The sequence below is a fragment of the Vidua macroura genome, chromosome 17, assembly GCF_024509145.1.
Source record: "Vidua macroura isolate BioBank_ID:100142 chromosome 17, ASM2450914v1, whole genome shotgun sequence".
NCBI lineage: Eukaryota > Metazoa > Chordata > Aves > Passeriformes > Viduidae > Vidua > Vidua macroura.
The window spans coordinates 6,331,153-6,344,667 of record NC_071587.1 but is presented as its reverse complement, the minus strand read 5'-3'; the positions used below and the strand labels follow the sequence as shown (position 1 = coordinate 6,344,667).

The 13,515-nt window shown below is 54.6% G+C and overlaps 1 protein-coding gene across 1 annotated transcript; it reads left to right on the top strand.

Moving 5' to 3' along the window:
* The first annotated feature begins 7,571 nt into the window (after positions 1-7,571).
* Positions 7,572-13,515, top strand: KCNK15 (potassium two pore domain channel subfamily K member 15). Its single transcript, XM_053992934.1, has 2 exons — positions 7,572-7,863; positions 11,207-13,515. Exons 1-2 carry the CDS (start codon positions 7,581-7,583, stop codon positions 12,118-12,120), a joined length of 1,197 nt encoding a protein of 398 aa, XP_053848909.1. The 5' UTR covers positions 7,572-7,580; the 3' UTR covers positions 12,121-13,515.

Below are 13,515 nucleotides of genomic sequence, written 5' to 3'. Positions count from 1 at the left end.
GATCCAATCTGGCTCCCTGAAGAGCCTTTCATGCCAACGCACAGCCCAGCCAGCGTGAAATTCTTCTGCTTGTTTGGGTTTATGGGCAAAAAGTTTACCCTAAGGAGCATCAGAGAGCTCCCAGGCTTGCCAAAGGCACCACAGCTCCTCCTTGGAGAGGCTGCTTCCGTGCTGTGCTCAGGACATCCAAGGACAGGAGACAGATTAACTCTGTCCTGTCTGCCTTTGCTCACATGTGGAGGTGCAGAGGTGCACCTCTGTGCTCAGCAGAGGTGGGGAGAACCACCCACCACGGCTTCCAGTCTGCTCTTTACCAGCACAGCCCACCCTGCAGAACCTCCGTGTCTCCAGTCCAGGCAGACAGTCCCATGGCAATGGGAAGCTGCTGGCGCAGAGGAGAGCTCAGGGACAGGTTCACTGGTGGGGGTGCCAAGAGCCAGGCATTCTCACTGAATGACGTCTTACTTGGTTTGGAGGCAAAAACCTCCCTTTGAAAGTGTGTAGTGCTGGCCACACAGTGCCATGATGAGAGTCCGGAGGAGATGGGGATGCAGTTCCTTTGGGATGCAGCTCATCCATGAGCCTGGGGCTATCCAAGACCCCAGCAGGTCTGCACTACCCATCATGAGATGCTGCAGCTTCCTCGGGGCTGTTGGAGGAAAGAAACCTTCTGTGTGCAAAGCTGAAACAACAGGGCCACTATCCCATTGCACTGAGCTGGGATGTGGGAAAAGCTCTGGCAGAGTGCCCCAGGGCAGACAGCAGCAGCACAGGGGGCACAGTGAGGCAGAGGGGCTTCACGAGCTGAAACTTTATTTCCCTTTCCAGTGGGGCAGGTAGAAGCAGAGGGTGGCTCATGGACAAAGCAGCAGACTCATCCTGGGAGTACAGGACACATCCTCTCCCAAAGGCGAGGCACAGGGATGAGGGCTGGACTTGCAGCCACACCTGCCAATCCCAGCCTGGGGGAGGTTCCCATTGCCTCCATAAAGGGGGTGTGGGGGTCCAAGGCTGGACCAGGGGACAAGCAGCTGAGCCAAGAGAACTCAGGGACGTTTTTGCATTTGCAATTCAGAGAGGATCTGTCTTATCTCCCCAGTTAGTCCTTCCAGAGAAAAGCCTGGAGAGAAACAGCTGGAAACCCTTTGTATATAAACAAGACTTAGTAAAATCTGCAGTTTTAAGGTGGAGGAAGAAACAAGTCCCTAACATGGTGCTTACACTGCAAGAGAAAACAAATATTTCATTTTGTTCTGTTCATTCCCCGCTGGGAACCTGCTGTGCTCTCAGGCATGGGCAGCAGGAACACTTTCACAGGGCATTTACAGCTCCCTCGGCTGGGAAATCGCTTGTGGCCCCAAACCCAGAGCTGTTCTGGCCAGTGGAGTGTAGGACCAGCCATGGAGCATCGCTAGCAGAGAAAGAAAAATTAATCTTGTAGGAATCAAACCCTGCATTGAAATAAGTCGGTGCCTGGCTGGGAAGCTCAATCAACCTCTCAGCATCGGTTCTTCAGAGAAAAACAGGAAAGGACATCTTGAGTTTTGCTAATAAATGCACTTCTCTCCGGTTGAAGTCATGGGGCAGATTTGTTTTCTAGCGGGTTATTTTTAGCATCGAAAGGAGCCATTTGCTGTAAACTGTCTGCCCGGGAAGCGGAGCTCCGGGGGCCGCAGCCGGGACTGCGGCAGCGCCCGCGCCGCCGGCTCAGCGCCCCGGCTGCCGCACGGCCGCGTCCCGCCCGGAGCGGGGCTCAGCTGCCCCGCGGGACGGACCCGCCTCCGACCCTGCCTGAAGCACACCCAGGCAGGCACAGGCGCTGCCTCCTGCCCCACCAGCCCGCGGTGGGGAAGGGCGCTGCCATGGGGTGCGGGGGACCCGCTTAGCGCACCCAGCATGCGGGCAGACACAGCGCTCGCCGCACGGCACCCAGCACGGCAGAGCCCATCTCTCCCCCTGGCGTGTCCCACAGCATCCCTGCAGCTGTTCAGGACCTTTCCAATCCCTGCAGAGCCGTGCTACCATGGCGTGGGCTGCCTCCTAGCACAGGGGCAAAGCTGTCGCCGGGGAACCCTCCAAAAGAGCCTCACGTATTTGTAATTCCTTCCCAGATCCTTTGTCCCCCCACCCACCCTGACCTTCCTGGCAGTCCCATAGGCTGTGATGCAGGGAAGTCATTTCTAGCGCCGTGCTGCTGCCGCCCGTGGCGGAGCAGAGGCACGCCCGGGCCCAGGCCCCGCTCTCCCTGTGGCCATGGCCCTACGCTGAGTCTGTGCTGGTGGCCATGGCAGCTCAGTTCCAGACTCACCTCGCCCAGGAGCAGGATCCTTCTCCAGACACACTCCCAAAGCCTCTCTCCTTCATCACAGGGATACAGGATCTCCTGGCAGTACTGGTCCACTCTGGCACTGGCAGCATCACCACAGAGCCTCCCAGCCCCAAAACCCCATCCAGACTGGTGGACAGCTTTGATTTAGCAGGTTCTCAGCAAATATTTCCACAGATTTTTAAGTAGAGGCATTATGATTTTATCTTATTATTTTATAATTAAAGCCAAGATCCTCAAACAAAATAAATGAACCGACTAAAGCATCCAAGATCAAGAACTTGCTAAAGCAGAGCAGCACCTTTCCAGTTTGGTTGTGGTCCAGGCGCTTTATGGCAGGTACTTTGTGCCTGGCCAATGTTCAACTGACAGCTTTCCAAGCATATAAAAAACTTATTAGGCTGAAAATAGAGTTTGTGACCATAAACTCTCAAGAGTACTGTCAGCATTTCCAGCCCAGGTCTGCCTTGTGTACAACCAATGGCAGATCAGGCTGCTGGGGGGAGTGGGGTGGGAGGATGGGGCTGTGTGTCCCCTCCTAGAACCCATTTTGGGTGGGAAGGGTAGTTGGGAAAGGTTTTCCAATGAGTTCTGGGGTATTAGGAGGTGGCATGATGAGCTGGTACTGGGTAAGGTGGTTGAGGACAGTCACATGTGGAACTGTGTCCACCTGCTCTGGGGTTGGAAACCTGGAAGTCACATCCGTGGGAGACCATGTGGAGGCAATCTGCATTTCCAACCAGTTTATATCCAATGCTTCATTAGATCCCTTGCTGAACTTCCACATCACAATGCAGAGCAAACTGCCTGCAGCCATCTGAGCTACAAAGAACCCAGGAGGGAGGCAGCAGGAATTCTCAGAGCCCAAGGAAAGCCGTGAGGTTCCTGAGCCTGTGGTAACTCTGAGCATGGCCAAAGGACAGATCCAAGGTAGCTCCAGCATGCAGGAGGAAGCTTTACAAGATAATTTGTGCAGTCATGGGACAGAAGCAAACGCTACATCCAGCCTGATCCAATCAGGGGTGCTGTGTCTGCAGAGGAAGGCACTGCCATCCTGCAGGCAGAGAGGAGGGATCGCTCCCTGTGCCCAGCTCACGGTGATGCCTGGCTGGGGGCAGCCCAGCAGAGCCTGGAGTCTGCTGTGGCTTAGGGACATCGTCTGGGCAGCTGCAGACGGTTGTTATTCATACCCTGACACCTAATACTTTTTGGAAATTAACTAATCCATTGCTTTAGAAATACCCTGTGGCTTTGCCAGGCTAGCTATAATCTAAGTATTAATGGCATTAAAGCTAGAATAGCTGATGCTTTTACTAAAGCAAACAAAAGCATCAATTTGGTGTTTAAAAATAACCAAAATAAGCAGAGTACATCAGGATGGTCCCCAAGCCCTCAAAGAGATGGAGCACCTTGCAGCTGAAACCAGGGAAGGGGCTGACACCTGGTGGGATTTGGGATTGACTCAAGCAGACCCACACAACTGTTCCCTGTTCAGTACTTTTCGTCTGAGACTGCTAAGCAGCTTTGCTTATTTCAATCCATTAGAACTAGAAAAGCTTTTTAATAAACTCCCTGCCAGCCTGGAATTAGTAGATGTGGGCCAATTAGACACATTAATTAGGCACTGGTTTAAACACAGATGAGGTTTGACTTTGTTTACCAGCCTCAGAGGAAACAGCTTCTCAAAGTTCACCTCCAAAGGATTGGAAAAAAGGCTCGCTCCCAGTCACAAGCACCTCCCCACACAAACACAGCACTTGGACTTAGGCTTTATTTTCAGAGCTTCTGCTTTTTCTTTGCCTCCCCATGCAATAAAAATGAGACATTTAATCTCATAATGCAACTTCTCACTGAAAATCAATGATAAAGTACATTATCTTGCCTGCCCTGAACCCACGGCTCCAGCTTGACCTTCCTCAAGCAGAGTGAAGTCCAGGGAAACACAAAGGTTGAACTCATGGTTTCCCAGCAGGAAAGTGTGAAACTCTCCTGTGTCTCAGGAGAACAGGACAGGATGGCCCCCCACAACAGCCATCTGACACAGTTTGGTGTCACTCATCCCTGTGATCACTGCAGGCAGGAAAAAGCAGTGTGTGAGCAGTGAGAGGCAGAGCAGGCTGAATCCAGCCTGAATTTTGAAGCCTCCAGTCCCACTCCAAACACAGTCCTGGCTTGTTACTGGAGGGTTCTCATTAGAAGATGGATCCTGCTACCCTTTTTCCTGCTGAGCAGCATTTATTCTATAGGGGCCTCTGACCTGCAAGAGGTCAAAGCAAGCCCCAGAAGTAGAAATCTGTGACATCCCAATCTCTATAACTCCCAGGGCAGCAGGGAATGGCCATGCTGAGGGAAAACCCGTGTCCCAAGACACTGCAAGGTAAAGATTTCCTCTGGGGTCAGGAGAAGACCTTGAAGCCAGCCAAGGTCAGCCCACCACAAGCCATAAAGAGGACAGGGTTAGCAGAAGAGAGCACTGAGAGGTGCTCATACTGTGGCAGCAGAGATGCTCCTCCTGTCCCCAGTGTCCCCAGGGCCACAGAGGGGGAAATGCCACCCACAGACCCCTCCCTGTGTAGGCAGCACCTTGGGAAAGCCATGCAGTACCATTCTACCTGAGCACTGCTGGCTCTCATCACAAACAGAGGTTTGGAAACCGTGCAGGATTTAGTTCATGATCAGCTGAGATTGATGCTGCTCCTAAAGAAACTGGGCAAGCACCTTGTGCCTGTTGTCACCCAGCGGTGGAGAGCATCTCCCAGGGTTTTCCATGCTGCAACCTACAATGGCATGTTGGCCCAACATCTGCACAGAGCAGCTGGCTTTCAATAACAGGATACAGCATCAGCTTAACCCTCCAAATATCACCCAGGGTCGCCAGAATTTGATCTGCAAGGCACTGGAGGCCCCAGAACCCCTCCTAAAAGATGTGTGACAGGCACCCAGAGATGCAATCGTAAGATCTCCTTCCTCTGTAATGGAAGAAACAGAATCTCAGTTAGCAGCTCTGGCTCCTGTCTCCAAGGTGGGAAGTCATTGCTGACCAGTGGAAAAAATTACCAGCACCAGGTGAAGTGCATCTTCGTGAGCAGGAGGCCCCCACACATGTCTGAGGCTGGAGGTTTGTCAGCATCCCAGGCCCTGTTAGCAGGGCTGCAAACACACCACGGAGAACACAAACCAGACACATTCCTCCAGCAGAGGCTCTGCCTCATGATTTAGGAGGCTGCAAGCCCTGCGATGTCGAGCAGCACGCCGACAGCTTGTGCTGCTCCTGATGGATGCCGGAGTCTATTTTTTCTCCAATAACAACTTTCACTAATGGTGCTGGCACAGAGGCTCAGCAAGGAGGAGGGAAGTGGCAAGTGGCCAGGGTGAAAAAGAGTTCACAATTACAGTAGGAAAGGCCACTATGTCCCTTGCACTGGCCATGGGAATGCTGAGGACATGGATGGAAGGGGTTCTAGGAGAGCACTGAGTCACCCCCTCCTTCAGGAGAGCACCCACTGCACCCAGAGCATTTTCAGCAGGCACCCAGACATCTGCTTATCTTATTTTTAAACTCCTCAAGTGACAGGTGCCACAATCTCCCCCAGCAGTCTGTTCCAGTGTTTCACTGTCTTCATGGTTAGAAAGTTTTTCTTATGTCCAGTTTTTCTTATGTCAAACCTTCATTGGTGCAACTAAATCCCAAAGCATCTCCTCCTCTCCAGAGAGAGAAGCAAGATGGATGAAGAGGGATGTAAGCCTCGTCGTTTATTTCACTTGTGTGTTTTATTCCCAGCCAAAAGAAGAAGAGTTTACTTTCCTGAAAGAGATGCTATCGCCTGCAACACACAACTCAGAAGTATCTTTCTATTTTTAAAAGTGAAGTATAGGAGTTACATAAAAGCTATGGTAACCAGGAATGAGAAACAGGGTCTTCAATTTGTGGGCTCTGCCTCCTACCACAGCTAATTTCCTGGCTCCTTGGGGCTGACCTGGACTGTCCACAGCACAGCAGTGCAGAGAGGCTGAGCTCACTGCCCCCCACACCCGCACAAGGTGGACAGGCCCCACATCCCCTGTGCCTGCAGCCTCTCACCAGTGTGCCAAAGAAAGCAGCAGAAACACTGAATCTCTTTTTCTTCCTTTCTGCCCTCTTAAAACAGCACTGGACACAATAGGCCAGACTGTGCCCTGGTAACCAGCTGGGAAAAGGATGACACAGATAATGCAGACAGATAACACAGCTGACACAGATAAACAATACAGGTAACACAGATAACACAGATAGATGACTCTGGGGACATAGATAACACAGATAGATAACATATACAACACAGATAACACAGTTAACACAGATAGATAACACAGCACAGATAGATAACACAGATAGCACAGATAGATAGCACAGATAGATAACACAGATAGATAACACAGACAGATAACACAGGTAACACCGGGAGCAGCGTTCCTCAGTGCCATGGGTGTGAAGCGGCCCAGAGCTGGGCAGAGCAGCAGGAGCCAGGGCTGCCCGTGAGGGATGATACCACAGGGATGATACCACAGGGTACTTCGGGACAGCCAACAGCCCCAGAGGGCCCTGCTTTCGGGAGGGAGGACAAGCAAAGAGGGTGTAGGCACGAGAAAGTCCTCCAGCCTGGGACCATCCAGGGGCAACTTCGGGCAACAGGCATGATGTTACTACTGTCAGTGGCACAAGAATGAACCGCGGACTCGCTAGGGCTCACCTGCAGCCGGGTGCTGCCCAGAGCTGCCAGTCTGGGAGGGCTCGGGGCACACTGGAGCCAGCCTAGGTGTGCGTGCGAGCCAGAGCCCGCAGGAGCCGGTGCCCGGGGCAGGCAGGAGCCGGTGCCCGGGGCAGGCAGGAGCCGGTGCCCGGAGCCCGCAGCAGCCGGTGCCCGGGGCAGGCAGGAGCCGGTGCCCGGAGCCCGCAGCAGCCGGTGCCCGGGGCAGGCAGGAGCCGGTGCCCGGAGCCCGCAGCAGCCGGTGCCCGGAGCCCGCAGGAGCCGGTGCCCGGAGCCCGCAGGAGCCGGTGCCCGGGGCAGGCAGGAGCCGGTGCCCGGAGCCCGCAGGAGGCGCTGCGCGGTGCCCGGGGTCGGTGCGCGGTGCGCGCTGCGGGGTGAGCCGTGCGCGGAGCGCGGAGCGCGGGCGGTGCGCGGGGGGCGGTGCGCGGTCGCGGGGGTGCGCGGGGGGCGGCGGCGGCGGCGGGGCCATGCGGAGCCCGGGCTGAGCGCGGCGGCCGCCCCTCGCCATGAAGCGGCAGAACCTGCGCACGGCCGCGCTCATCCTCTGCATCTTCTCCTACCTGCTGGTGGGCGCCGCGGTCTTCGATGCGCTGGAGTCGGAGGCGGAGAGCGGCCGCAAGCGGCTGCTGGAGCAGAAGCGCGGGGAGCTGCGGAGGAAGTACCGCTTCTCCGCCGACGATTACCGGGAGCTGGAGCGGCTGGTGCTGCAGGCCGAGCCGCACCGCGCCGGTCGCCAGTGGAAGTTCGCCGGCTCCTTCTACTTCGCCATCACGGTCATCACCACCATCGGTGAGTGCGGGCAGCCCGGCCGGCGCGCCCGGCATCCCTCCATCCCTGCACCTCTGCACCCCGTGTCCCTCCATCCAACCTCCCTACACCCCGTGTTCCTCCATCGCTGCCTCCCATGTCCCTCCATCCCCATGCCCCTGCATCCCATGTCCCTCCATGTCCCTGCGCCACATCCTTCTCCAGCCCCACACCTCCAGTAGCCCTGGGAGCTCCAGGGCAGTCTGGGGGGTGCCCGCGCGGCAGAGGCAGGTGTCACCCTTGCAAGGCTGGGACATCTCTTCACGCTACCCCCGAGTTGACCCTGTGGGACCCCAGTGCCCAGTGGTGGGCGAGGCAACCCACGGGCAGGCTGGGGCCACCCTGTGCTGGGGGTGCTGCTGTGGCTGGGGCGGCAAGACGCGACATCGTCTCAGGGAGGCAGCAGCTTGCGGAGCTCCTGCGGGAACCTTTGGAGCAGGCAGCTGCCAAAGTTGGCAGCGGTGTGGGAGGGCAGAGGTAGGGGCCGTGTCTGTCCCCTGTGCTGGCTTTAGCCAGTGAGCTGGGTGAAGAGCTGGGCAAGAATTGTTGGCTTCTTTGCTGGCTCAAAACTCCGGGTGTTTGGCTGTGTGAGACCGGCTTCACGGAGTCAAGAGAGCCACAAGCCACTGCCCGCTGCTCTGCCTGCACAGAAACCTGCAGAGACATGGGTGTCAGCTTGGAGGGGAGTGATTGAAATAAACTCCCCTGTAGACCCACTTATCCATACTAGAGCCCAGTGCCTTGGTTTGTCCACTTCAATTTTGCAAGAGAATGAAACTAAATTGAATGAGGGTTGCCTTAATTTAGGTGAGATTAGCCACGTGGGAGTTGAGCATTGTTTAATGAATCCACTTTGATTAATTTATGCACCCTTGGCATCCCGTGGGGATAGACAGGGATCCTGTCACTGCTTGTGCTGGAATTCCAGTCAGCAGATGTGTGGAGGCAGGAATCCTGAGGCCAAATCCTGCCCTGGCACAGCCAGCAGCCGCCTTCTGTTCTTCAGGACAGGACTTCAGCCTTACCAAAGGGCTTGGGATGGTTGAAATACCTCTGGTAGCTGGAAGCATCATCCCTCAGGACAAGGGTTGGTGGGATCAACTGCACTGTGTTACCAGAGGACAAGAGGTGGAAGAGGGACAGGTATCTTGCAGGCCTTGCCTGGGGTCTCCATGTGCTCCCATGGGATGTGGTGTGGGGTGTGTGCAGCTGGGAACACACAAGTCAGCAAACCACGGTGAGCTCAGGGCATGGTTCAGGTCAGACCCCAGCAGGAGGGAAAGATGAATGGCTTCAGCAAAAATCCCCATCATCACCTGACAGGTTATAGCTTCATTTACATGATTTTCCTGTTGGCTGTGACAAACAATGGCTGTGCTTATCACACAGCCGTGTGATAAATAATTTCAGCCCAGGTGCTGTATTTCTCAAACACTGACATGTTAGATCTCTTTATATTGGGCTGTGCTCCAAATCTCAGTTTTAATGTTATTGTAGCTGTGTTTACTCTTTCTAATTCCCTTTGTCATTTCGAAACCATCAGCTAAACACTCCTTCAACAGTCTCTCAGGGTATAACAATTGTTTTTCCACTTACTGCTCTTGTGTATCATTATCTTTACATCCTCATTGCTGTCATTGTATTATCTTGTAGCCTGGGACCTGCTGATTGCGCTCAATTATTAAGCTTGGATCTGACTGGGAGGTTTTGCCACTGCAGTCTCCTGTCTGCTCTCTATCTCATGAAATGTGGCATACAGGCATTAAATTCATCATTTTTTGTTGTGTGAATCTGTGAACAGAGAGAGCAATTAGAAGCTAGTCCCTTGCTGCCTGCTGGCAGTTCTGAGCACAGCATGGAGAAGGATAATACTGTCCTCAGCCCTGTCCCATGCAGGAGTTTCCTGGAGCAGGAGGTGTGCTGAGGAGCCCAGAATAACCATGGTCCTCTGGTCCTTCCATCATTGGGTGCAGCACCTTCCCCAAGTATTCTGGAAATCCACGGGCAGCAAGGACTGAGGTGAAGCCAAGTCACCACTTAAGACTGTGGGGTAACAAGAGGGGGTTTTCCTCCATGTTCTCCATGCAAAAGTCACGCAAATTCCTTCAGAAAGTGAGAATGCAAATAGCTGTTTGTGAAAGGCCTGGCAGCAGCACAGGAAGGAGCTGGCACTGTTCTGTAGGCTCTTTCAGAAGGGAAGGTTCAGGCCCTGGTAGTTTCTTGTAGAAGCAACTTAAAAGAAAGGCTCAGATGCCTTTGGATGCCTTTGGATGCCTTTGGATGCCATTACTCCCCATGCCATGTGAGTCCCTTGCACTGATTTCGTTACTCATCCTCTGAGGTCAGGGGCCACCAATTTCTGCTAAGCTGCTGTAATTGAGGTGGGCAAGGAATCGCTGGAGTCCGGAAGATTGCAGTGAATACCTCACTATGCCTCACAGTGTAATTGTGTGTGTGTCCTCGAGTCACAGCTCTGAAACTTGGGCCAAGGTGGAGAAATTAAATCTCAGAAGGCATTCAAGGAAAACCTTGTTGTCCTGGAGCTCCCTGTCCCCAGGAAAAGGGCGACAGGGCTGTGGTGGCATAAATGCTCCCTCACCCTGCATCTAAACCAGCACAGCCCCTCCTCCCCAACAGGCCAGTGGTGCTTTAGGTCTGAGTCTTAGTGACATTGGAGTAAATCTGGAGTGGGTCTGCAGAAGTCGTTCTAGACATAGCTGCTCCTGTGGGGACTGTCCCTATAGCACAGGGTCACTCTGGCTCCTGTCCAACAGCTCATACAGCTGAGACTCAAATGTGCATGTGACACTGAATGGCTTGGGAGGAGGATGAGGTGACAGAGGAGGTGGCAATACCCCTGCAAGGGCAGTTGTGGATGGTCCTGGCTGTGTGTGCTTCCTCCCCACAGGGTGATCTGATGCTGTTGGTCTCAGCATCTTGCAGAGCCTCTGCGCCCCTTCGCTGTGGGGTTCAGGTTACCCTGCACAGCTGGCACTGGCACAACATCCTGGCCTCTGAATTATGCATGAGCTGCAGGAGGCTTGCAGACCCCAGTCCAGCTCTAGGCCTCCTCTTGGCCTCTGTGACACTGGGGGCTATCAGGAGGGTACCTTCTCTCTTTAGAGGTCAAATGAGGTTCTGCCTACATGAATGTGCCATCATCCCAAAGGATGGGCATCACCCCATTAGCATTGCCTACAGATCTGTTATTGAGTTCCATTCTTCCCCCCATTTTTCTACTGCTCCTCTTGGTCACAGGGCAGCCTTGCTGGAAACCCCAGTGAGGACTTGACGCCTCCTTTCCTCTTTCCTGTGTCCTTCACAGGTTATGGGCACGCTGCTCCAGGCACAGACGCTGGCAAAGTCTTCTGCATGTTCTACGCCATCCTGGGCATCCCTCTGACGCTGGTCATGTTCCAGAGCCTGGGGGAGCGCATGAACACCGTCGTGCGGCTGCTGCTCAAGAAGATCAAGAAGTGTCTGGGCATGAGGACAACCCACGTCTCCATGGAGAACATGGTCCTGGTGGGCTTTCTGTCCTGCATGGGCACCCTGTGCATCGGCGCCGCAGCCTTCTCTTATTTCGAGGGCTGGACTTTCTTCCATGCCTATTACTACTGCTTCATAACCTTGACCACTATCGGCTTTGGAGACTTTGTGGCTCTGCAGAAGAACGAGGCTTTGCAGAAGAAGCCCCCGTACGTGGCTTTCAGCTTCATGTACATCCTGGTGGGCCTGACCGTCATCGGCGCCTTCCTCAACCTGGTGGTGCTGCGCTTCCTGACCATGAACTCGGAGGACGAGCGGCGCGACGCCGAAGAGCGAGCCTCGCTGAGGAGAGCCCGCAACAACATCCACCTCAAGCCAAAAGAGGACAGCCGCAGCAGCAATGCCATTTTTCTCCCTGTGGAGGACAGGACGAGCCAGATGAACCTGATCCCGCTGGTCCAGGAGGACGCGGAGAGGCAGCGGCGCCAGTCGGCGATCTCGGCGGCCGAGGTGCCGTCCTTCTGCACGTGCCTGTGCTACAGACCCCAGGTGTGTGGCAGCCCGGCGCCCTCCCACCCCGAGACCCTGAGCTGCCACACCAACCCTGTCTATTACAACTCCATTTCCTACAAAATCGACGAGGTGTCCCTGAGCACACGGGGTCAGACCGGCTCTTCCCCAGGGAGCACTTTGTCTTCCAACAGCCCTCGCTGCCGGCAGCACCCCCGGCTGCGGAGGAAATCCATCTAGGAGCGCGTGCCGAGCTGCACTCAGCGCTCGAGTCTTACTATGATGATAAATTAAGAACAGAGATGTCAGGTTCTTCTTACTCACTTCTTCTGTTCCTCTCCCTCCCCCAGCAGGAGCCTCTAAATCCAGTTGGGAAATAATGATTCCTTTTTTGCAGGCACTGAATGACACCATTTGTTTTTCTTTGCTTTTTCCTCCCAAGTTCAAACATTTGGGACTGGCAAGAGCCCCTTCTCCCACCCCGGTGTGAAGCCCAGTGAGCTGTAGGTTTGCTCTCCCACCTCCCTGCTCCCCAGAGGCTGCATTGCTGCCCTCCCACCCTGCTGAGCTTTGGCTGTGGCTGCTGCCAGCACACGACTCTTGCTCCATGGGCTGGGTTGCATTTGCTGAGAGTGTCAAAAGCAAAGTGTGTGTGAGCAAGCCTTGCAAGGCTGGGGACTACTGAGTTGTCCTCTGGCACCAGGTGCAAGTAAGTCAGTGCCACACAGTAGGTTTGCAGCTGGTGGGTGGGCAGGGAAAGGTGGGCAGGAGGGAATGGGCTGCAGTCCTAAAGCTCAGCACATGGGGACAGCTTCACGGAGGAACTTTATCTCCTGTGAGCAGCCCTCTGGGTCTGAGCTCAAGCTTGTGGCTGGCTCAGTGCTTTTGGAAGCTGGAGGCTCATGCACTCACCCACTTGCCCACCAGCACACCTTGCCTCTTACACCTCCCCACCACGGGTAGGTCCTCCTGGCTGAAATGGCCCCATTCCCAGGGGAAGCTGAACTCCTCCAGTCCAGCCCAGCCCAGCCCAGCCCCAGCTCTCCTCTGTGCTGAGCCCAGACTGTACTAAGGGGAGCCCCAGGGAGAGCCTCCTGAAGTACAGTCACCTGCAAATGGCTTGGTCCTAAGCAGATTTTTTTTTCCTTAGCTAAAATCACCCCTTCCTTCCCCACCTTTTCCTCCACCTGGTAGCCCAGCAGCTGTGCTGGCTCCTCGCCTCCTCCCCGTCCCTGTGAGCCCATGGGTTTGTGCTTGTTGCTGCTAGGGTTATCTGAGGTGGGGGTGGTCCCATCCACGTTCATCCCCATGTGGGATGTGGTACCTGCACAGCCACACCTGGGCAGCTCTTTCCAGCTGGTGACCCCAGCGTGGCCTTTGCCCATCCTGTCTCATTTGCATGAAAGCAGGGCTCTGGCAGAGGTAGGAGCCCTATTGATTTTTTTTCCTCCAATAATGGACATTTTAACTCTCAGTTCTATTTAAAATACCCTCTGAGGGGGGTTTTGTGGAGAAATAGCCCCTTTTCCTGGTGGGGAAGGCATGCAGAGTTGCCAGCATTGCAAAGGTCTCAGGGCAGGCTTTGCTCTCTCCTTCTTTTGTTCTGGATGGCAGCTTAATAAAAGGTGAATCCAT